Genomic DNA, 23604 nt, shown 5'->3' with positions numbered 1-23604 from the left:
AACTCATGGACAGTTAGAGCCAAAGGTATACCCTGAGGATGTTTATCAAAAAAGAAGAAAGAATTCAAAGACAGAAAATTAACAAAGGAAAAAACCCAAAGAACCGAAAAGGAAGGAAATGGTAAGAAAAATGGCAGAAATCAATGATACATACATATCAGTTTATATGCTTTATATGTTTAAATGTTTTGTATATCTGTATATAAGTTTGAATATAGATTAAATGAACAATAGAAAACTATGCAAATCACTAAATATAAAAAAAATACAAGAAGAAACTTAGAAGTTAATACACCACTCATCTTTACATAAATTGAAAAAGAACATAATTCATTGCCCACTCTCTCTCCTTAGATTGTGTTCCCCTGGACATGCACATAACTTTGAGACAATAGTGGTAATTTCTTATTGCCCTTCCCTTGCCCTGCTCAAGATAAACAGTGTGGCTAAAAAAAGTTTTCAGGATATGCAAGTGTTGCTGTCCAAGGATGCAATGACTTCAGAATATTCATCCTGCCCAGCTTGCACCTGGGCTTCTGTCTCTTTATCTTCGAGATGCAATAAAAATTGTGCACCTCTTTCTGATATTCTCCACCAAGTGATTCAACTGACAAATATATAAGAATCAAAATAACTTAGTGAATTCTTTGTATTTGGGCTTTTTCTAATGGAAAACTAGAGTAGGACTAATTTTTTTCACATCCTTCCCTGAACATTTCTAAGACCCTTTATATGTATATTTTTAAGGTTTTATTTATTTTAGAGAGCACAAGTGGGAGGAAGGGCAGAGGGAGAAGGAGAAAGAGAATCTCAAGCAGACTCCATGCTGAGGACAGAGCCCAACTCGGGCTCAATCTCATGACCCTGAGATCATGACCTGAGCCGAAATCAAGAGTCAGAGGCCTGACTGACCACCCAGGTGCGTCTTTGATGTCATATTTAAGAAGAAGAAAGCCTATGCATTGGGATAAAGAATAATTTGTACCTTTTCTGAGAGGGAACTGGTTATCCATTCACATAAGGGGTTCTGGTTTCTTCTCTTCTTACTGAAGGGTTTGGTCTCCACTGCAAGTGTAAAAAACATTGGTGTCACCATGGTGCAGGGAAGAACTGACCAGAAACCACCCAGTCCTCCTTTCTGATTTAAAACATGCATCAAAGGGAAGCTTTCTCCTCCCACCAGTACCCATTTAACTCAACCATGTGCTTCCTTTGACATTGCACTCATGTTTTTTAAGTTGACTAAAAATATAGATGCCCCCCGAAAACTATTAAAAAAGAACAAAGACCCTGCTAACCCATAATTCTATATGCAGTAAAAATATTCCTCAAAAGTGAAACAAACAAAAACTAAAGGAATTCACTGACGGTCAACGTGTGCCCTGCAAAGAATGTTAAAACATGTTTTTCAGGCAAGAGGAGATCGCTCACAGTCAGAAAGTTGAATGTACAAAAAGAACATTGGAAGAGGAGTAAGTAAAATCAAACGAATTATTTTTTACATCTTAATAGGGCTAAAGAATAACTATCTGCTTATTAATTTTGCCTCCTTGAGGACAGCAGGTTGTTCTCACATAGCTTCCTTCCTGGACAGACCAGTTTGTATGCTAACAGGCACTGGTCATGTGCTTGTCTACACCTTGAGTTTCAGCCGCATCAGTTTGAATGACCAGATGCTCAAGGATAAATTCCCAAGGTTGGATTTGCAAAATATTTTGAGTGAGCAACTGCTCAACCACCATTATCGCATGCTGAAACATCTTCTGGGTCTGCTGTTTATTTCCAATTACACATGTGCACAAGCACACATACCAATCCACCACAAACATACTACACAAACACACATACACTCCGCACACACACACAACCACATACAAACACATCTCAACACAACACATATATTAAATACACACATCACAAACATACTCATGCATACCAGCCGCCACGCACACCACAGACACCTCACACCATTCACAGATACACAAGCACCATACAGCACACAGCACATGCTTCTCTTTCCTTGACTGTCCACACAACTGTCCATGTCACATTCATCCCTAGAAATAGGTTCTTTTTACTTTTCTTTGGAAAGAATCGGTGGAAATACATATTTTCCCCCAAATTTCCTGAGCTTGCTAAACACCCTTGATAAGGTCTTTAACGGAAAAGTCCCCCTTATCACTCTGGGGAATTGTTAATTTCATTTAGTATCAACATAAGAGTAAGACTGACCTGATTCGGGAGAGACAAGCGATTCCTTCTTCCCCTGCGAAGCCTTTGAACTTTAAAAAGTACTGAACTTCTGGATTTACCACTTTTAGCCCCATTAATCCTTCACCCAATCCTTTGACTTCATTATATCCAAGTTAAAAGGGTTAATTTTTAACTTTACTTTTACCTTTTCTTGAATCTTACCTTTTCCTGAATGAGGAGTGTGAGTCTTACAATCTTCCAGCAAATTAGAAACCTCCTGGAAATCAGCCATCAAGTTCATGACCCTATAGCCAGACATCTTTCATCTCCTCCTGCCAGGAAGGAGAACCAGACTGTTGCGTAAGTGTTCCCAGGGTAGATGTTTTCTCTTGAGCATGGCTCTGGGTATGTAATACTCTTCTGACAGGAAGGCTATGGCTTTTTAAATGCCTGATAAACACCCTATTAGCTTTTTGCTTTCCTGCCATCCCTTTTCCTTCTTTTCCCTTCTCTCTGCCCTGCCTTTCTTCTCCTGTTCTCTTCTCTTCCTTTCCCTTCCCTTCCCTCCCCTCCCCTCCCCCTTTCTCTCTTTTGCAAAGGCCACATCTGCCTGCCACTCAAGCTACTCAGAGAGATGTACATTTTATTAAGGTATATCCTCCAAAGAAAGTGACTTCCCCTATAGCTTCTGCAATGACTACATTCTCCTGGTTCTGCCACTTATCCATAGTGATACCCGGGAGCGCTTTTACCTTGGAATTCTTTGAAGGGAACCTACTGATCAGATAGGAACATCTAAGCCCTTCAGTCAGGGACTTTGTACGACATATAGTTTCTTATATGCTTAAGCATTTTTTAAGAGATATGTTATTATGCTTATAAAGTGCCTAATAAATATTGGGCACATAGCAGATACTCTATTAATTGACCCAGTCATTTTCTCTAAAGAAATGTTGAAAATGTTTAACCTGTTTGCCCCAAAGACTCTGATGTCTTATATAATCTGTGGATATTTTCTCCATCGGAAATCTAGGTCCTGGCTATCCCTGCATGTTTGTACAGCTTGATGACAAGGCTGACCATTTCTGGCATTCTCCAGCCTTTTAGTGATGGGAGCCCCAGATCAGCAGCTGCTCAATGTCCATATTTTAAATAAACAGCATTCCCATCTGGTGTCCATGTCTCAGGTTCTCGTCACTGATTACCCAGAGCGAATGATCTTCTTGTATGCTGACCCCAAAGCTTTATGTTGCTCTGTGATATGCTTTGAAATCACGTCTGGATTCTGTGTTTCTTATTAAGTTTTTAAATTTAGCACTGTATAGGAAACTTCCAAACATAGAAGAAACGTAGAGCAGTTTAATATAACCATGTGCCCATTAACCAGCTTCAACAATCACCAATATATATAATTTTATACATACATATATATATTTTTTTCCTCCAGTGGTGGTTTTATGTAGTATTTTAAAATAAATCTCAAATATTATGTTATTTTTTTCTACAAAAAGTACAGCCTGGGTATAGAACTCTTTAGTGCTTTAAAAAACATAACACGCCATCAGCCCATCTAATAAGCAATGATTTCTTTTTTTTTTTTTTTAAAGATTTTACTTATTTATTTGACAGAGAGATCACAAGTAGATGGAGAGGCAGGTAGAGAGAGAGAGAGAGAGAGAGAGGGAAGCAGGCTCCCTGCTGAGCAGAGAGCCCGATGCGGGACTCGATCCCAGGACCCTGAGATCATGACCTGAGCCGAAGGCAGCAGCTTAACCCACTGAGCCACCCAGGCACCCAGTGATTTCTTGATATCATCAATAGCTAGTCATTATGAGTATGTTTCTAATTGCTTTAGAGTTATCCTTTAATACTTCATGTATTTATTTATTTAATCATTTGTTTATTTTAAAAGAGGACCCAAACAAGATCCACATGTGGTCCGTAACTGTTAGGGCTCTCACCTCTCTGTAACTTCATAACCGTCATTTCCTTCATTTTGTATTGGCTGTTACTTAAAAACAACAGTAGTAACAAAACGGGCTCATTTGCAGAGTCACCCTCGTGTCTGATTTGGCTAGTTGCTTCTTTTCAGTGTCATTTGATAAGTTTTTTATTCTCTATGTTCTGGAAGCTGCTGGTGTGTAGAGAGGCTTGCTTAGACCAAGGACAAGAATACTTCATGAGCTGCTGGCAGCTTGGCTCGTCTTTAGTGAGATAAGATTGCTCGGTGGGTTCAGATAGTCTCAGCTTGATTTATCCACCGATGAAGTTCTCAGCAGCCTTTGCCTGCGGACTTTGATGTTGTTAGTAAATGCTGTGTAGAGCCATTATTTTATTAGAAGTTACAAAATGATTTCCTAATTCTGTCCTGCCTTCTTTGTGTAGGAACTGGAGCCTTCTGCAAAACAGGATATTTGCCTAATTGAATATTTTGTTAACCTGAAACACAATTTAACAGGAAAGCTGGGGCGCCTGTGTGGCTCGTGAGTTAAGCATCTGCCTTCTGCTCAGGTCGTGATCCCAGGGCCCTGGGATTGAGCCCCATGTCTGGCTCCCTGCTCAGCAGGGAGTCTGCTTCTCCCTCTGTCCCTCCCTACTGTTTGTGTGCACTCTCTCTCTCTCAAATAAACAAATGATCTTAAAAAAGTAAGAAAGCCAGGATACTTTATAAAGTTGTAGAATAATAATTTAGTGCCTTAGTGAAGTTGACCAAGGAAAATTATGACTTCATGGATTTTACTTGATATGTTTCAATCTGTTGAGCCCCTGTTTTTTGATGCTTAAATTGTCCCTTCTTTGGCTAGTAGGAGGCTACTCCAGCTGGTTTCTATCTATTAAGACCTGACCCTAGTTGTCTGGGAAAGCGTCCTTGTTTTCTAACACACACACACACACACACACACACACACACACACACATACACACACACTCCAGACTTTTCTAGCGTATTTCCTGTTCTGGAACCCGGGCTTTCTTATGGAGTGCTGGTTCCTTTCAGTAGCGGATAACAGCCAGAGACCACACTCCAAACATCGAGGTACTCTTTGCTCCTAGGTCTCATTGCTTCTAGGCCCTTTCAGCAGAAGAACTTAAAAGACCTATTTTTTAAGAAAAAAAATTACAAATTCTGATTGATATTTCCAATTCAATTTGAATGTTAGAGTGATTTTTAAAACTTCTTTGACTTTATGCTCCTGAATTTTTGTCATACAGTAAACATCTTGATTCCTAATACATAGAATTACGTTTTTGCTTTATGATAATATACCTATATTAAGATTCATCAGATATTTATTAAGTACCTACACCAAAGACTCAGAAGCACATGGCTCAGCCTTGGACCCTCAGGGCCTTCAGCATGTTGGTCATATCCATTTAGTACTCTCAAGAATGACATTAAGAACCTGTCGTTAGCAGGATGTCTGGGTGGCTCAGTGAGTTGAGCATCTGACTCTTGATTTCAGGTCATGATCTCAGGGTCGTGAAATGGAGCCCTGGGTCAGACTCTGTGCTGAGCATGGAACCTGCTTAAGATTGTCTCTCTCTCTCCGCTTGCCCCTCCCCCAGCTTCCATGTACGGCATGCTCTCGCTCTCTCTCAAAAAACCCCCCAAAAACCAAAAAACCTGTCATTAACATGGGACATCCTTTCAAGTAGGGGAAATTTTGACAAAGAGACATGTACAGAGGGAAGATAATATGAAGACAAAGGGGGAAAGACTTCTACAAACTAAGGAGTTCCTGAGGCTCCTAGCAGAGAGGCACAGAACTGATTCTCCCTCAACACTGAGAAGGAACCAAATCTGCTGCTCTATTCAGACTTCTGCAACTGTGAGACAATAAATTACTGCTTTTCAGCCACCCAATTTGTAGCACTTTGTTATGGCCAACCCAGGAAACGAATACACATGCCCACTTGATTACCTCATTATTATCACTAACACAACATGGCCCCACATCAACTCATTGTCTTCCCTCTAAAAAAGGCTCCTCTTTCTGCATTCTCTGGCTTAGTTGTTCAGACACTCTATTTGCAGTCTGTCAGATTAGAGACCCAGATTCCTCGGCATCCATCTAACCAAATACCATGACCTTTCAACTTTACCTCCTGAACATTATGGATGTCTCTCTTCTTCTCTCCATGTCACTATTGCTTGTAGGGTCTCGCTCAAGCTCCCTAATGTGGCAAACACGACCTTCACGTGCTGGTCACACTCACCCTCCTAATCTCATCTTCTGTTCTTTCCTCACTGACCGTGGAGGCAGGTCATTCCTTTCAGAATCCATCCTGTTTCTTATCTCCATGCTTTTGCATGTGGTGGGGCTTCAGTGTGAGAAATCTTACCATAAAACAACCCATTTAGCTCAGGAATTTCTTGTGGAGGAAGATTCCTCACTGTGCTCTTCCACTTGGGGTCAGAACTGCTTGTATGGTCCCCCCAAAGGGTCTGTATGTCCCTCTGCTATTGTGCCTAAGGCAGTGGCCTGGGAGCCGTTTTGTCTGTCCTGTACGTTAGACTGGAGAATAGTGACTGTGCCCGGATTACTTTCGTGTCCCAAGTTCCTAGATTCTAGATGAGAGCAAGACCTCAGCCATGGTCTTTTAATGTACACAGATTTGGCCTCTGTTTACTTGCCCTTGTTTTTCATTCAGAACCATGCCTATCCCATCACCTCAACATGAAATAACCTAATGGCTCTACCGTCTCCGTGGTGAAGATCGCCGCAGGAAGCAACCAAGGAAACAGCCCTGGATCCCCGTACATGCTCTGACCAGTTGACACCTACACATTCCCATTTTACAAAAATACTGCTCCTTCTCCTGTTGGGAGCTTTATAGATGATTCAACCACTGAAGCCATTGGAGCCCAGAAGGAAAATACAGCAGACTCACAGTAGTGCATTTGAAGACAGCGTTAAAAGAGACAACTTACACAGGACTGGGAATGTGGCACAGGCCAAGAAAGTCCTGACAGGGAGGAGAGAAGCCACCAGAATGTGTGGATGGACCAGCGGCTATGAACTGCAGGGCAAGAATCAGCCACCTGCCGATCCCACAGGGAGGGACTTTAGAGATAGACACCCCCTGTCCTCACTCTTCAGCCTCCACTGAAAATCCAGCAGGATCCAGGGGACAAGGCAGTGTGGATGGAAACCGTGCAGGTCAGCCTCCTGGGGCCTAAACGGGATGAAGAGTGGATCATACAAAGGGAGGAGTATGTGGCCAGTGTCTAGTCCAACAAATATAAATGAACATTTGCTTTTACAAATAGGAAAAATCATCATCCTACTGAGGTTACCACCCTGGATGAAGAGCTTCCAAACATTGTTTCCTGTTTTGAGATCCAGAAACTGTGAGTCTGGCCTGTGGGCTCTAATCTAGCAGTTCCTCCTAATCCACTGGTAATTCAGTGAGGACGACAGCTTTGTACTTGGCTGTCACTTTATTGGAATTTTCATTCTTCTTACATTTTTCTCAGAAAGAAAGCTTAATAACATAAAGAACTGATCTCAGATTTGAAAAGAACCAGACAAAAGAAATTCTTTCTATTGGTATTTTTAACACCAAAGTCTTCTCATTTGTGCAGGAAGGTGTCCATTAACTTTCCGTCATAGCAAGGTAGAATAACTAAGGAAGAAAACTGACATCAAATTAAAGATTTAAATAGTGCTTCTGTGGTTAAATCCACAGACGAAATCACTATCCTTTACCTTCATAAACGAGTGAGTTTCCTCTCTTTAGCCCAGTCTTGGATAACTGCTTCTCCAAATGTAAGGTAGGTGATCAGTCCTGATAGGTTAATGGCAAATAACAACAAGAAGACATTTCTCCACCCAAATTCAGGGTCCTGAGGACACAAAAGCTTAAGTAAATATTACCCCCTTTCATCCTTTTCTCTGTGAGGCTGTATTAATAGTTTGCTAGTGGGTTTCCATGCAGAAATTCATTCCCTGCAAGCAGGTTGGTAGTTGGATAGAAATAATATGTTCAAAGTGGATTTGGAATAGTCTTAATAAATGGGATTTAGGGACCTTTACGATTAGCTTACAGAACTACATTTGTCACAGTTTACTGAAGTGCCATACGTTTTCCCTTTTGTGCAAATCATGACAACATCAAACATGTTGAGTGTTTTTTTCTTGCTTTGCAATGTCATGGTGGCAACATTGCAGGCCTGGGGCTAGACAGGTCTAAAAAGGAAGAATTCTGATTCTATGTCGTCTTAGTGGAAAGACTTATTCTGTCAGATTTTCAGCTTAATCATCAGGAAGTGAGGGTAATAACATACCATCCTCATAGTGGGTGTGAGAATCAATAATTAAATGAGATTCCTGCATACGATATTCCTATAATGATGTCTGCATGTGTCCCACACTCTACCACATCTGTTTTAATTATCCCTTTCCTTGGGGATGGTTGTGCAAGTGAAAATCCAGAATGTTGCAGAAGACATGGTAAGTTGCCTCTATGCACGGAATCATCATCTCATGACACCTGTATGGCTGTGTGGTTTCTGGTTTTAAAGACTGAAGGAAATTGTTCTACATTTTTCTTTGCCAGGTTGATCTTCATGACAAAGGGGACCCGCAATTTATTGTGTTTTCTAAAATGAGAATAGCATCTTTATGCCACTACCTCTAGATCTAGATGGCAGAGCCTCTGAAGAATCTGTGACAAGAAAACTCTACCTGATCGAGGAGAAATCCATTGATAGTTGGTGTCAGGATTGCTGCTATGAATATGAATCCCCTTGTGGCTCCCATGAGAAAACTGGAATGCCTGTGGGTGACAGGAATGTTCCAGGCTAGATCCAGAGGTGCTTCACAGTGTCCTTCAGCCCTGCTCTTCTAAGTACATCAAAAAGGACTTGCACTGCATATGTTCAATGAGAGGCACTGAGACAAATAAAAAAATACCCCTCCCCCCACATGCCTCAAAAAATGGCCACAGGATCAACTGCGGTCCTTGCCTATGATTTATTATTTCTCAAAGTTTGGGGCTCCCAGAAAGCTTTGGGCTACATCTTTTTCAGAATATGTGAATATAAGAGTGGAGATTATCCTCCTACCTCGGAGCAATATCTAAGACATTGATATAGATCCCTGAGTGACAGAAGGAGCTCAGTCCACACGAGAGGATCAAGAGGGTCATTGTCGTGATGTAGCTGGGGGTGATGTAGGGCAGAACCACAAGGAGCGCTGAAGATGGGAAATTTCCTAGGGAATGTGGAACAAATTAAACAATGAGATACATCTTTGGCTGTTGGATGCTTTGCAAATCATCTGACCCTCAAACCTTGTTCTTACCTAGAAATGTGGCAGCTTTCCTCACAGTAACAAGCCTAAAATTCTTGGTCAAGAGGAAATCTGCCAGCTGGCCTCCTAGTATACCAGTGACCCAGGCAATGAGAAAGGGAAGGGCAGACAGGAACCCATTCAGAAGGGGAAAAAATCAAGTAAACCATCATAACAGGGACAATGAGCCCACACCTTTTGTTGATAAACCACTGATCATCATACTGACAATCCTGAGCTCTCATGGTCTGAAGAAAGTCAGTAGCCTCTTCTATCATATCCTTAGAAAAGCTACCAGAATTAGTGTTAAATCCTAGATGATTTTGTGGTAGGGGTAAAGGATAAACTTTTCTGGAAGGAATGATTTGTGAAGACAAAATGGTGGGTCGTGCACACTGGAGAAAGGCATGGAAGGAAAGGCACTCACATCTCTCACGTTAATGTTGAACACAGAGTTGATGTAAGTTGGTGTGTAGAGCATCAGTGTAACCATTAGCCACTGATGGCCGAAGCCACAGACACATATGGACCAAAGTGGTAGCGATCTGAGCATGGCCTTGATGGGAAGAGGCTGCTTACAAGGGCTGACCTGAACACAAATGTACTGGTTAGAACAGTGAGATCTGCACCTCAGTCTCCCCGAGAAATCTAGAGGCTGACACAGCTCTCTGGAGATGCTTGGAGTCCTTACGTGTATCTGGTCAGCCAAGGACGATATGATATATTCTCTTTCTGTGATGTTTATCCATGGGTGAGAGATGGGGTCATCATAAACCAGAACAAACCAAAGAAGGCAGTAGACACAGCCGATGCCTCCTGCAAGCAGAGGGTAAATTTGGGAACTGAGCCTGGTTCTGCTTTCTGTGTGAATTTCTTTTCTGTCAGGACATTCGAGTCCTGGGAAAAGCCCTTGTTCATAATATCCCCTTTCCATTTCTCAAAAAAACCCTCACATGAATAGCACAGCTTTCTAGAAACCTCTCTTAAAAAAAAATACATTTCTTGATTTGTGTGAATGAAAATCACAGACCCTAGGGATGGCAGAAAACTTGGTAATTCAACCTTTTTAATATTACCAAAAGAAAACTATTTCTTTTAACACGTTTAAGAAATTCTCCAGTGCTCTGTAGACACCAGCTTTGGCTCAGTTTTGACACTAACTTCTGGTACAGACCCCACAGGGTGAGGGCTCAGTCTTGTAAGACTGCCCCCCCTCCTTCAGAGGCCAGTCACAAGCAGGGGGTCCCCATGTCACCCACATTTCTGACTTGACTACACAGGTGGAGGTTCCTACAATCCCCATCTCGGTTTTGATAATTAATTGGAACAAAGTCAGCTCACAAGAGTCAGGAAAACATTTACTTATGCTTACCAGTTTGTTATAAAGGATATCCTAGAGGAGAGAGACGGACAGCCAGATGAAGAAATACACGGGGCAAGGTCTTTCATGCTCAGAGAAGAGGAGTGGTATGGGAGAACAGAAGGAGTCTTGGAAGAAATAATGGGTGATAAGTTGCTTGAGTCAATAAAAACTATAAACTCACAGACCCAAGAAGGTCCGTGGGCCTCAAGGACAGGAAACATGAAGAAAATGACACACTGTTCTGTCCTGATGTTCTCATTCACTATTACTTTATTTCTCAGGGTGGTCCATTCTGGATGATTTATACTGCTAATTTTAGGTACCTTAATCTGTCTTTAACTCCATCCATATAGTATAGTTTTCATCTCCAGAAGTTAGATTTAGGTCTTTTAAAAAAGATTTTTTCCATGTCTCCACTTAACTTCCGAACAAATAGACTTAGGTTATAGCAGAGTTAGAATAACTGTCTATTTTAATGCCCTTGTCTGCTAATTCTTAACATTTGTGTCCATTCTGGGTTAGTTTTCATTGATTTTTTATTATTATTATTATTATTATTATTATTATTATTATGGATTGTGTTACTGTGTTTTCCTGCCATTTTTTTCCCCCATACCTGGCGATCTATGATTGGAAGCAGACCTTATGAATTACACGTAGTTGGGTGCTGAATATTTTTGAGCTTTTGTCTGGGATGCAGTTAAATTACATAGAAACAGTTTGATCTTTCAGGTCTTGTGTCCTTATTTGTCAGATGGACCTCCACAGCACTTACTCTGGAGCAAAGGATTCCGCATTACCGAGGAAGTCAATGGGGAGAGTTCTGCCCAATGGCCTCTGACCTCTAAGTGTTTCCAGCCTGTCCTGGGGTCAGAGACACTATCTCTGATCCTCTGTAAATCCTGGATACTATTCTTTAATCTTTCCCAGTGATTTTTCCCCGCTCTGGGCTCAGATGATGTCTTCACACATGTGTCCTGATGAGTGTTCCACTGCAGATCGAGTTGGTGGGGAGGAACCCTACAGAGAACCGGGTTTCCTGTTCCCTCTTTTCTGCCTCACGCTCTCCTCTCTCCAAGCTTTTAGCTTTGTCTCCTTGATTCTGTTTCTGTGGAGTTCCCTTGTCCTGCGCCCTGCCTGAGACCTCACCTCTCACAGGTCATTGTGCCTCACTGTCTGCACCCTGCTGGTGTTCAGTGCTTTCTCTCCATAGGAAGCTTGCCTCTCACCTGGGAGACATGACACCCAGTAGTGGCTGCACGTCTTTCCTCTCTCACGAACCACCTCTCTGGGGCTGGGGAGACAGTAGCTTACCCAAGATATAGAAGGCAAAAGGCCACCCAAGGTTTTGGCAGATCATGCCACCCAGGAGGATGATGGTGAAGGTTCCCAATATCATTCCTGCAAAGTGAGAGTAAGCTGTCAGACTCCGGACCGCCATTAGAGAGACACCGGCAGAATGATGGATGTTACCAGCGTCACCAACCATAATGAGGCAGGCATGTTGGAATTCATGAACTTCAGATGTATCCTTCCACATGTTCTCCATTTTTCTGACAATTCCCTAATAACATGACAGATGACAGGTATGCTTCTTCCTTCTGTGCTATTTTAATTTTTACCTATACAAGTCGTATGACGTATGCTTATTGTAAGAGTAAATTACCACAAAGGACCAAAGTTCCCCTCGTGTGCCCCCAAACCCATTCCCATTCTGGTCTCTAATGTTAACTAGTCCCCATTATGTGGTGTAGAGTTGCATGCCTTTCTTCTCTGCAGACATCTCTAATGTATACTGACACACACACCTACTTCTCTGTAAAGGCATGTGTGCCCCATGCAGGCAGAAAGCTCAGTTTGTCTGTGAAGGGGCCAGTAGCATTGTTTTAATTTCCCTGACCTCACAGAGTATTCTCATACATAGTAGGGCACACTTCCTTTTTACAACTTTTTTGAAACTAAGGTGTTATTTCTGAACATAAGTATAATTTATTTTGGTACAATAGGCTGTCATCAGTGGCCTTGCTTGACCACTTGTGCATTTTTCATTTTGATGGATACTGTCAAAGTATCTTACAAAAAGGTCATACCAAACTAAATGGCCAAAAATATTGTTTTGTTTTTTTCCTCATCTCCTTGAGAACACTGAACATCTTCAACATTTTAGTACCTTTTCTACCATGAAGTCCACCGAATCTTCACGTGAAGAATCTCACCCTTGAACCCTCTGCCTTTACTCCAGTTACAATAGGGCACAAGTTCCCACAACCATCCAAGACCAGATCCCTCTGGACCCCTGGACCACGTCTCCTCCAGTCTGGCCCAGGCCGCTCAGAGAGGAGGCACCCTCACGTCTGTACCCTCATTTAATTCCTTGGCTCTCTGTTCTCACCCATCCACATATGCAAATTTATCTTCCTTCATACAGCCAGGGTTCAAAACCAAACAAAACTTTCCACCTCTTCAGAACTCCTTCCATGTGCTTTGACAGTTTTCTGCTCCTTTTGTGTTTGCAGTCCCTGCCCTTCCACCCTTGTCAAGGCCTTTCAGGACCTCTGGCTTGCTAAGTCCACCATCGTTTTCTCTGGACCAGCAGCATGTGGTTCCATGGACCCATCACCTCAGACTGAATGTTGCCCAAGGGCCCATGGGAGGCTTCCCAGTCCCCGCTACCTCTCCTTCTCCTCTGTCTGGGGCCCAGAGACTGGAGGGTCATGGGACTATTTCCTTGGGTTTCTTCTCTGGGTGATCACATTCAACCGAGGTCTTCAAATACCATCTATATCTTCTTCTTTTTTTTAATAGAAACTTAAAAAAAAATTTATTTGACAGAGATCATAAGTAGGCAGAGAGGTAGACGGGGTGGGGGTGGGGAGTAGGCTCCCTCCTGAGCAAAGAGCCGGATGATGTGGGGCTCGTTCCAGGACCCTGGGATTATGACCTGAGCCGAAGGCAGAGGCTTTAACCCACTGAGCCACCCAGGCACCCTACTATCTGCATCCTGAGAGATTTTAGTATGCCTTGTTCTCTGCCGTATTTCTGCCGAGTCCATTCGATCTCCACTCATAGTTCATAGCTAGCACTTGATTTATATGTATTGTAAATTAATGCTTAAATCTATCACCTGTTTATGCAACTTGTACCCCATGTGTATGTGTATGTGTATACCTCAAGGGTATGTTTGTCTTTTCTGACTTTTATTAAAGTTATAGCATCCTGGCTGTTCTCTTTAGGACATTGCAAAGTGTATCTTAAGTGTGTTATTCTACCCCATTTTTCCATTTTCCATTTCACTGTGAGTTTTAGAGGAGTTTAACTGGACAAGAGAGCACCCCATTTAGCCTGTGAGCCCATCTGTACTGTGACCACTGGGATAGCTTGCCAGGTAGTGTACTTGGGGCTAAAATTGCATCAAGGTGATTTTCCACCACAATAGACATGCTTTGTTCATCCAGCATTTGTGTTTCTAACACTTAGCCATGTTGCTGTGTGCAGTTGCAGTGTTGTTTTTTTTCCCCCATTTTCATTGCTGTATGTTGTTGCATCGTCTTCGGACTAAGTGTGTGTGTGTGTGTGTGTGTGTGTGTGTGTGTGTGTGTGTGTTTCTGTCACCTCAGATATGCGCTGCCAGTTCTGTTTTATCTGCTTAGTCTTTTTTCTGTAAGTGGTTAGAAAGTTTCCTGCTTATAGATGTGCCTCTGTGGTTCCCTGGAGAGGAAGATAGAGTATGTACTGTCCTAGAGCCTGGCAGTACCTGGGCCCTTCTACTTTTGGGTATTTTCTGGGAAGTCTTCCTTCAGCCTCATAGGCTGAGTCATCCTGTTGACCAGGGCAGCCTGCTGAAATCCCTAGAAATCACCAGAAATGGCCATTTCTATAAGAACTATTAAGTTCTTATAGGCTTAGCCCATTCCACCTGCCGGGTCCTCCAATGGCTTCCCATTGGCCCCTCAGACGGCCTTGGCTTTGTGTTCTCTGAACCAGAAAAGGTTTCTAGAGGCCAGTGAAGACTACCTGTTTGGAGACACTAAGGTATTCCCCTAATACCAAAACCAAGGAAGCCTCTGGAACTTGCAGACTTGTGGATTCCTGAGACTTCTAGACAGTCAGTCGTCCTATTCCAATAGCTCTATGCCTATGTAACAGGAAGTGAGAGAGAAAGGAGCTGTCTTCTTTCCAAAATTTTAAACCTTTCCTGCATGCTTTCCATCTTCTGATTCTTGTATTGTATTCTGGGATAATCTTTCAACTTACTTGTCCAATTTGCTAATTTGATGTTCATCTCCCTTCGTTTAGGTATTGAGACCATTCATTGCAGTTAAAAATACTAACAATTATATTATTTTATCAACAACTATTTTACAGCAATCTATTTTCTAAGTTATTTTCTCACATTTTTAGTTGAAGTATAGTTGATGTCTATTAGTTTCAGGTGTACAATATAGTGAGTTGACAATGTCACACATTGCAAAATAACCACAGTAAGTGTAGTAACCCTCTATCACCATACAATAGTAATATTATTGACTCTGTTCCCTACGTTGTACTTTCCATTCCCATGGTTAATTATTTTATAACTGGAAGTTTGTATCTCTTAATCCCCTTCACACCTATTTGACTGAACCCCCCCCCCCCCACTTCTGGCAACCACTAGTTTGTCCCCTTTATTTATGAGTCTGTCTGTCTTTCCTGTTGTTACTGTTATTTGTTTGTTTGGTTGGTTTTTTACATCCCACATATAAGGGAAATCATATGGTCATTGTCTTTGTCTGACTTGTATCACTTAGCATAATAAAGCTCTGGGTCCATCCATATTGCTGCAAATGGCAAGATTTCATTCTTTTTTAGACCAAATAATATTCCATGATGTCTATACCACATCTTCTCCAGCCATCCATCTATTGATGGACGCGTGGATTGCTTCCTTATCTTTTGCTGTTGTAAAGATTGCTGCAAGATATGAGTGCAAATATCTTTTGTACGACCGTTTTTCATTTTCCTCAGGTAAATACCCAGAAGGGGACTAACTGGGTTGTATGGGACTTTTATTTTTATTTTTTTCAGGAATCCCCATACTGTTTTCCACAGTTGCTGCACCAATTTACATTCCCATTAATAGGGCACAAGGATTCTCTTTTCTCCACATTCTCCCCAATGCCTTTTTGTTATGAGCCATTTGGACAGTTTTTTTTTTTTTTCTTTTTAAATAAATGTTGTTATACATATTTCCTGGGATCTCTCCCATGTTATTTGTTAATCATGTAAAATTTTCTTTTAATTTCTCCTTCATTTGGATTCATTCTTACAGTTTTTGAGTTTGGTCTTTCTCTTTTATGCTCTTGATTTCTTTCAAGTGTTCAAGGATTTGGGGGTGGGCGTTTAAAACTTAGAAGCTCCATTAGTCAGTTGTGATAACTGATGTGAACTTCCTTTGTCCAAATTGGTGGACTATTTCCCTATCAGTGAATACTGAATACAAGCTCTGGTGATTGAAAATAATCCTCCAAGGTAATAAAGGGCTCTATGGGGGTATGAAGTCAGTCAGGCTGTGTGTGTTTGTATGGGGGGGGGGGGCTTGTTTTCTGGGCTGAAGAGTCCCTGGCTCTCTTGGTATCCATTAGTTAGCTGGAGAGTTACCCTTCTTTTCTTACCCAGCACCTACTTCACCAATTTCATATTTGTTAGCTCTGTTCTTTCCATTTTTCATTCTTCCTCAATATTATGTAGACTTCTTTCTTCAGAATATTCCTTTCAGATACACTGCCTAAGCAAATCACAATCAGAAAGCAGTTCTCAGTAAGCTAAGAGAAATTCCAAAGAAGATTAAGTTGGATGCATACTTTATACACAGAATTCTAAAATAGACTCCAATATATCAGAAATTTAGCTATAAAAAATAAAATCATTCAAGTTCAAGAAAAAACACAGGTGGATGCTTTTATCTAGAAGCCATAGAAGGAAAGAATGATCAATTTACACAAAAATATGTTTCTTTCAGAATAGGAAAAATCATTATAAGCAAAGTCATGTTACAAATGACAATTTGGGGAAAAAAACTGAAAGTCCTGTCACAAAGGATCCATCTCCCTAATTTATAAATACCTGGTCAACACTGAGGAGAAGACAAAGAAACATTCAATAGAAAAATTGTTAAATAACCCAGGGTGCAGATGTTGCATGGTAATGTACTCATTTCAGTTCTGTGTTTTTACCTGATAAACTGATGGAGCAGAGTCGACTTCGTTCATGTGGAGGACCCCATTTCTCCCACAGCGTGTGCTGACCCCCTAATACCGATCCCTGAAATTAACATAGTTAGAGCTCTTGATGTGTGGTGCCATGTGGAAACTCCCATCCAGCTCATAGTTGTCAAATATCTGGATACCTGGCCTATGCTCTGTGCAATTCGAGTTGCAATGAAGGAAACTAGTCCCAGCTCGGCTGCCAGAGGGGTGAACATAGTGAAGAGTGAGGTTGCAAACAAAGAAACACCAACCACTCTCTTTGTTCCTACTCTTCCAGCCAGGTATCCACTGAGAAGCAGCATCGGTATCAGGCCATAGCTGAGAGAACTAAAGATGATGCCCTGAATTTGAGGGCTCCAGTTGTACACAGGGACCTTAAAGAGACAAGAGAACGCTCTGGTGAGCTATTTGCAGGAAGGTGCTATCATAACTGGAAAAACCTTGTTAGATCTTTCACTTGCTTTCACATCACTATTTCCCCCAATACAACTTTTTAACATAGAAATCCCCCAAAATAAGCATTCAAACAGATGAGCAGCAAGAACAAGCACACAGCTTCAATCTTGCTTTGCTTACCCCTGCAGGGAGACTGTCTGGGGCGTTATTCGGGCCACCAAATGAGTTACCAGGCAGCCCCTCAGTAGAGTCATTAAACTGGAACCGATGGTCCATGCTGTTGACCATGGCTAGCATGGTGATGTTTAGGACAGTACACTGTGCCGCCGTTATGAAGTTGCACATGTGCATGGTAAAGGCTATCCCACAGCGAGTGGAGCATAAGCTTAGACCTAGAACAATTATAATGTGATGTTAGGGCTTCTCTCATTAAGCCATCATTTGTTTCTCACAAGTTGTAATACAGAAAAATACTACAAGCCATGCCTTGATGGTTTAAATGGCACTCTGCTGGCTTTAGGAAAGGAAGATACAAAAGGAGGAAATCACTGAGTTGAACCAAAGGTGTTTTTATTTAAAATTTTTTTTTTAATTTGAGAGAGAGAAATTGAGCATGAGCCAGGGGTGGGGCAGAGAAGAAGATTCCCCACTGAGCAGGGAGCCTGATGTGGGACTCATTCCCAGGACTCTGGGACCATGACCTGAGCCGAAGGCAGACGCTTAACCAACTGAACCACCCAGGTGCCCCCAAAGGTGTGTTTATACTACAGCTGTGTAGACACTGACTTGCTCTGAGGCATCTGTCTTCCTATAATTCTGTCTCTCCCATTCCTGGGTTATTATATTCTAATGTTGATTAAAATCCTCAGAAGTAAATACATATATAGTAAAGTGTACATTTTATATACATATAAATAAAAATATGTATATGTACATATTTACATTCTGTAATTTAAATAAACTATGTTATATGTATTATGTGTACTACATTATAAATTAGATATATAAAACATAATTTTTTAAACTCTGAAGGAATTGTTCCTTGGTGTAGATGACGATTCTTATTATTCCTTATGTCTTCAGGCGTTGAGGACAAGCTTTCATTTCAAGTTTAAAATTAAGAGGTGCCTGCGTGGCTCAGTCAGTTAAGTGTCCCACTCTTGATTTCAGCTCAGGTCATGATCTTGGGGTTGTGAGGTCAGGCTCCACACTCAGTGGGGAACCTGCTTGAGATTCTTTCTCTCCCTCTCCCTCTGCTTGCTCTCCTCCCCCTGCTTTCTCTCAAATAAGTAAATAAGTAAAAAAGATTCTCTTTTTCCTCTGCTTCTCCCACCCCATTCCTGTGCTCTCACTCTCTCTAAAAAAATAAAATGAAATTTGAAATTAAACCCCTAGAAATGTTTTCTCAGGGAAATTCACAACCACAAACTATGAAAAAATATAGCAAAAAAAAAAAAAAAAAGTAAAGAAATGAGCACAGCATTCAAATCTGGTTTTGCATTTCTAGGAAAGATGGCTATTGCCGGGAAGAAGCTATTGCAATAATGCAGAAGACAAGTGAAGAACGTTGGATGGGGGTGGTAGCAGTAGAAGAACAAAAAGGTAATCAGATCCCAAATCAATCCCCAGCATGAGTCACACTAAATCAAGGTTTCAGTTTTATAGACCGGTTGGGGAAGGGCACTGGAGAGGTTCTTGTTCTAAGAACTAGAAGCCTGGTTCACTGAGGAAGGAAGTTCTGTAGCAAGAGCAGGTTTGGGGGGAGTGGGGATGATCAAGAGCTTATTGTTAGACCCACAGAGATCCCTTTTAGGGACCTAAGGGAAGGTGTCGAGAATGTTGTTGGATACACAACTTTAGAGTTTAGAAGAGATACAGGGGCTGAGGTATAAGACTGGGCACTCATAATACTTGAAGCCATGATATTTGGGAAAAGAAAACACAGAGGGAAGAGAACCAATGACTGACTCTGGGCCTGTCTGATATTTACAGAGGCCAAATAAGTGGGTACAACCAGTGAAGGAGACTGAAAGGGAATGGTCAGAGGGTTTGGAAGAAAACCAGGAGAGTGTGGTATCCTGGAAGCCAAGGGGAAAAGGGTTTCCGGGAGAAGGAAGTCAGCAAGTGTGTCAGATGGTCCTGATAGCTCATGTAACATAATGACTGAGGATCAATTCACTTAATCCTTACACAATCCTTTGAGGAAGCTACTGCTACTATCCCCATTTTACAGATGTACCTATACTTCACATAGGTATAGAAAGACCAACTAATGGTGTAGGTCAGGTATCTATGCTCTTAAACATTGTACCACAAGTATATGATGGCTTTTCTTTTGTCCTAGATGACACCATGAGAATACGTTTGCTATAAACCAAGTGCACCCATCTGTGGGGTTTATATGGCTATATGGTGTAGAATAGGAGGTTGACACCCTGTGTCTTCAAAAAGTCCTCATAACTTCAAGGAAGGAGTCACCTTGAGATAACAAAAGAGCCTTCCCCAAAAAGCCATGCTGTTTTCTCTTTAAATGTAGCAGAAGCCTTTTTAGTGAAGGTGGGGGCAGAATTTTGATGAGTGAGAAGCTCAAATATAATATTTTTATAAGGGTTTTCCTTCCTGATTCAGGGCTAAGTAGTGACCTCTGTGTCAATCAAATCAACTACTAATTCATGAGTTCTTGGGGTCTCTGATTTCTCCAAGTTGCCCAGGAGTCCTAAAGACAAAGGCTACTGAAAAGTAGTACCAGTGAACCAAGAGGCTAATGGCTCACGAATGAGGGCATCAAACATCTGCCCTATTAGATTGCTGAAAGACTAACTAGAGGATATATTTAAAAGGCTAAGCCTGATGCTTGCTGGATAGTAAGTATTCCTTGCTATTATATGTGTCCTTAAGGATGGTTTCTGTCCTGTGTCCATTCTGAATGAATAGTTCCGGCCATGTCCACCTAATAGGTTGGTGCCAGTGTCATGCTGACTGTGAAATATTTTTAAGGATTGCCCTTAAGGGTTGCCCTTTTAAGGATTAACTGAGAATGTATGAGTTTGTGTGTCTGTGTGTGAGAGAGAGAGTGTGTGCAAATTAATACATATCTTGGAGTTATGATACTTAACCACTGGAAGAGAGCCCTGGTACCATGAAGTCATGGACTTTTGAAACTGGAATCTTATGTCAAAGAATTCAGTACTATAATCACAGCCAAGAAGACTTGTTTTTTAACTCAATGTGACAAATAGATCCTAAGGTGACTCCAGTGTTGCTCACCTCATGGTGTTCACGGATTTGTGTAATCCCCTCCACCTGAACGGCGGCAAGACCTATGAGTTGCTTCCAGCCAGTGAAAGTGAGGGGATGCCCTCTCGTGATTACATTATATAAGACTCCATCTTAGCAAACTGAAGCTAGATCCTTTTCTCATGGGCTTGATAAAGTAAACAGAAAATTGGTGAAGCCCAGATGGTAAGGAACTATGGGCTGCCCCTAGGAGAAGAGAGCAACCTCTAGCCAAAACCCAGCCCAAACCAGGGCCTTCAGCTGTATAGCTGTAAGGAGATGAATTCTCCTAACAACCTGAATGAGCTTGGAAGTGGGACCTTCCCCAGTCTAGCCTCCAGTTGAGAAGGCACCCTGGCCAACTCCTTGATTGCAGCCTTGTGAGATGCAGAGATTGCAGAGAACAACCAACTAAACTACGGCATGTCTTGAACTCTGACCCACAGATTATATAACATAATAAAATGCATCATTTTAGACCAATAAGTTTGTGGTAATATGTATACAGGAATAGAAAATGAATACAGTAGGCAAAAGATAATAAAGGTGAGTTATATATATTCATAGACTATACAAGAGGGTTTTTTTTTTAGAAGGGATGGCAAGCATTGAAAGATATTTGCATTATGCCACAATGAAATTTTCATGAGAGTAAAATCAGACATCAATAAGCAGAAAAATCTAAGGAACAATAGAAAAACATGCAAAGAAATCATACAGTGAGTAAAGGACATTGTGGCAATTGATGGAGGAGATCTAAATTATATAATAAGTGATTCTGAGATAACTGGTTAACTATACAGAGAAATGGAGTTGGAACAATATCTTATATTGTAAATCAAAATAAAGTCTAGATATAACACAGTAGCAGTGCGTTTTGTCAAATTAGAGATGCCATTGATTTTGAGATGTGTCATCTTTTGTTCCACTAAAAATCAATTGATCAGCGAATCAAAAAAAATCGAATGTAACAGATTCTAAACTGAATGTCTGAGTTCCCCTCCCCAGCTCCTTTCACCCAGGTTGTTTCTCAGCTCCGTGGACAGAAATCCCAACCTTGCGGATACTTTGCAATTATCCTTGATTTCTTTGTTTCACACGTTAGATCCTATTTATCTGGAACATACTGTTGTCTTTACACTGAAAATGTGTATAGACTCAAACCCCTTCTCACCAGGGCCGTTGTTATCTTTTGGTTTGGAGCTACTTCCAGTGGGTTCTAGCTACCAAGATCTCTTGCTTAGATTTCTGCAATAGCCTTTCACTTGATTTCCTGCTTCCAAATAATCTTCAGTACAGCAATTGGAGTACCAATACCATAAATTAGATCACCCCCTCTTCCACTCAAAATCTTCTACGTGGCTTCACTTTTATTCAGATGAAAAACTAAGGTCTCTGTAGTGGCCAATGGAAATGAAATATTTATGCCCTTTGCCTCAAAATTTTAAATTTCTTAGGAATAAACACTGAGGAAATAATAATTCTAACTGTAGACACATGTTATGTTAAAGGATGCTTTTTTATATATATATATATATATATATATATAATACAGATATTTTCTATATGTATAAAACATATATGTAAAATAGCTAAGTAGCAAAACAAAACTCTGTAACTTAAATATCCAACTACAAGATTTTTCAGGTAAATAATGCTTTATCTATTGGACATATTAGAATAATAATATGCATCCTTTAAGAAGAATGATTATTATAAAGCAATATGGAAAGATGTGTGTGGTCAAACTAAAATGTTCTGACTTTACCTAATTAAGCAATGCAATTATATTTACAATATTATTATGCAATGACAAGCAGAATATATAATGCTAGGTGTATACAAATTTGGTAGCAATTATCAAAAAAAGGTAAATGCATATGGACCAAGATTAGAAGATAATCATAAAAAATAAAAGACTTGTTTTTTATTGTATTTATTTATTTATTTTATTTTTTTGGTGGGCAACAAAAGCAAGGTTTATTGAGCAATAGCAAAGTGATAGTACAAAGCTCCCAAGGAGGGAGGGGACCTGAGGGAGTTGCCCAAAAGGCTTGTTTTTTTTTTAGTACAGTGGTATTTATTTCCTTCATATATTTGAAAAATATGCATTAATATTGTCTGATTTTAAACAAGAATTAAATGACTTACAAGGTGGTATAATTTGTATTATGACACTGCCCATAAAGAACCCACCACAGAATCCTAAAACCAAGCGGTCACAGCTGCGTTTACCTTTCTTGCGAACAGGCTTCTCATCCACTTGCCTATCTTGGGAGCACTTCCTCTTCCCCACTGTGGCACTCCACTCCGCCATTGTGTTCTTTCCCCCTGATGTTTTTCACCTGTCAGGGTAATGTGCAGGTGTCAGCCAAGAGAAAGAGACTCTTTTGAAACATATAAGCAGTGGGCAACAAGCAAACCAAAGCCAGGCCATTCCATCAGGGTCGGATATAGGGAGGGTCACTATTCCCTCTTGGCTCACCACAACAGGTGCACCGCACTTAAGGTGTGGAACTGTCCATTACAAGGATCTAGAGTGCTTGCTGGGTGCCAGTTTAAGAGTGCTGGCTTTGGAGCTAGGCATTGCCAAGTTCAAATTCAGGCTCATGATTCATGCGATGTGCCAAATGCCACCAGGAGCAAATTTGTGTATTTCGGTTTCTTAACTATTATTATTAATAATAACCAGCCCCACAACCGCCGCCACACTGGCATCAAGGATGAGAAGAGTTCTGTAGACTGCTCATGTCTGGCACCCAGCAAGTGGTTGGCACATGGTTTATTGTCATCGTTGTTGAACTACCACACATGTGGGTCATCTCAGAGCTGTACT

At 41.1% G+C, this 23604-nt stretch overlaps 2 protein-coding genes across 3 annotated transcripts in view; both read right to left on the bottom strand.

Moving 5' to 3' along the window:
- SLC17A1 (solute carrier family 17 member 1) overlaps positions 1–2416 on the bottom strand; it is a 46768-nt gene extending 44352 nt beyond the window's left edge. Inside the window, exons 1-2 of one of the 2 annotated variants that reach the window (XM_047732670.1) lie at positions 2233–2416; positions 986–1065 (exon numbers count right to left, since the gene is read on the bottom strand). In XM_047732670.1, coding sequence (XP_047588626.1) covers positions 986–1013 — 28 coding nt within the window. In that variant the 5' untranslated portion in view covers positions 1014–1065; positions 2233–2416. The remainder of the gene's footprint in view (positions 1–985; positions 1066–2232) is intronic. The other variant, XM_047732671.1, reaches the window with a different exon arrangement.
- Positions 2417–7629: 5213 nt separating this feature from the next.
- Positions 7630–23085, bottom strand: SLC17A3 (solute carrier family 17 member 3). The gene is made up of 12 exons (XM_047733940.1): positions 23004–23085; positions 17673–17884; positions 17237–17470; positions 17064–17151; positions 12166–12252; positions 10180–10304; positions 9916–10077; positions 9501–9630; positions 9263–9410; positions 8883–8973; positions 7905–8041; positions 7630–7821 (listed from the first exon to the last, which is right to left on the bottom strand). Exons 1-11 carry the CDS (start codon positions 23083–23085, stop codon positions 7907–7909), a joined length of 1494 nt encoding a protein of 497 aa, XP_047589896.1. The 3' UTR covers positions 7630–7821; positions 7905–7906.
- Positions 23086–23604: the final 519 nt, after the last annotated feature.

This window comes from Lutra lutra, chromosome 6 (genome assembly GCF_902655055.1).
Source record: "Lutra lutra chromosome 6, mLutLut1.2, whole genome shotgun sequence".
Taxonomy (NCBI): domain Eukaryota; kingdom Metazoa; phylum Chordata; class Mammalia; order Carnivora; family Mustelidae; genus Lutra; species Lutra lutra.
The sequence above is the reverse complement of the archived record's forward strand: the minus strand, read 5'-3'. Positions and strand labels throughout refer to the sequence as shown.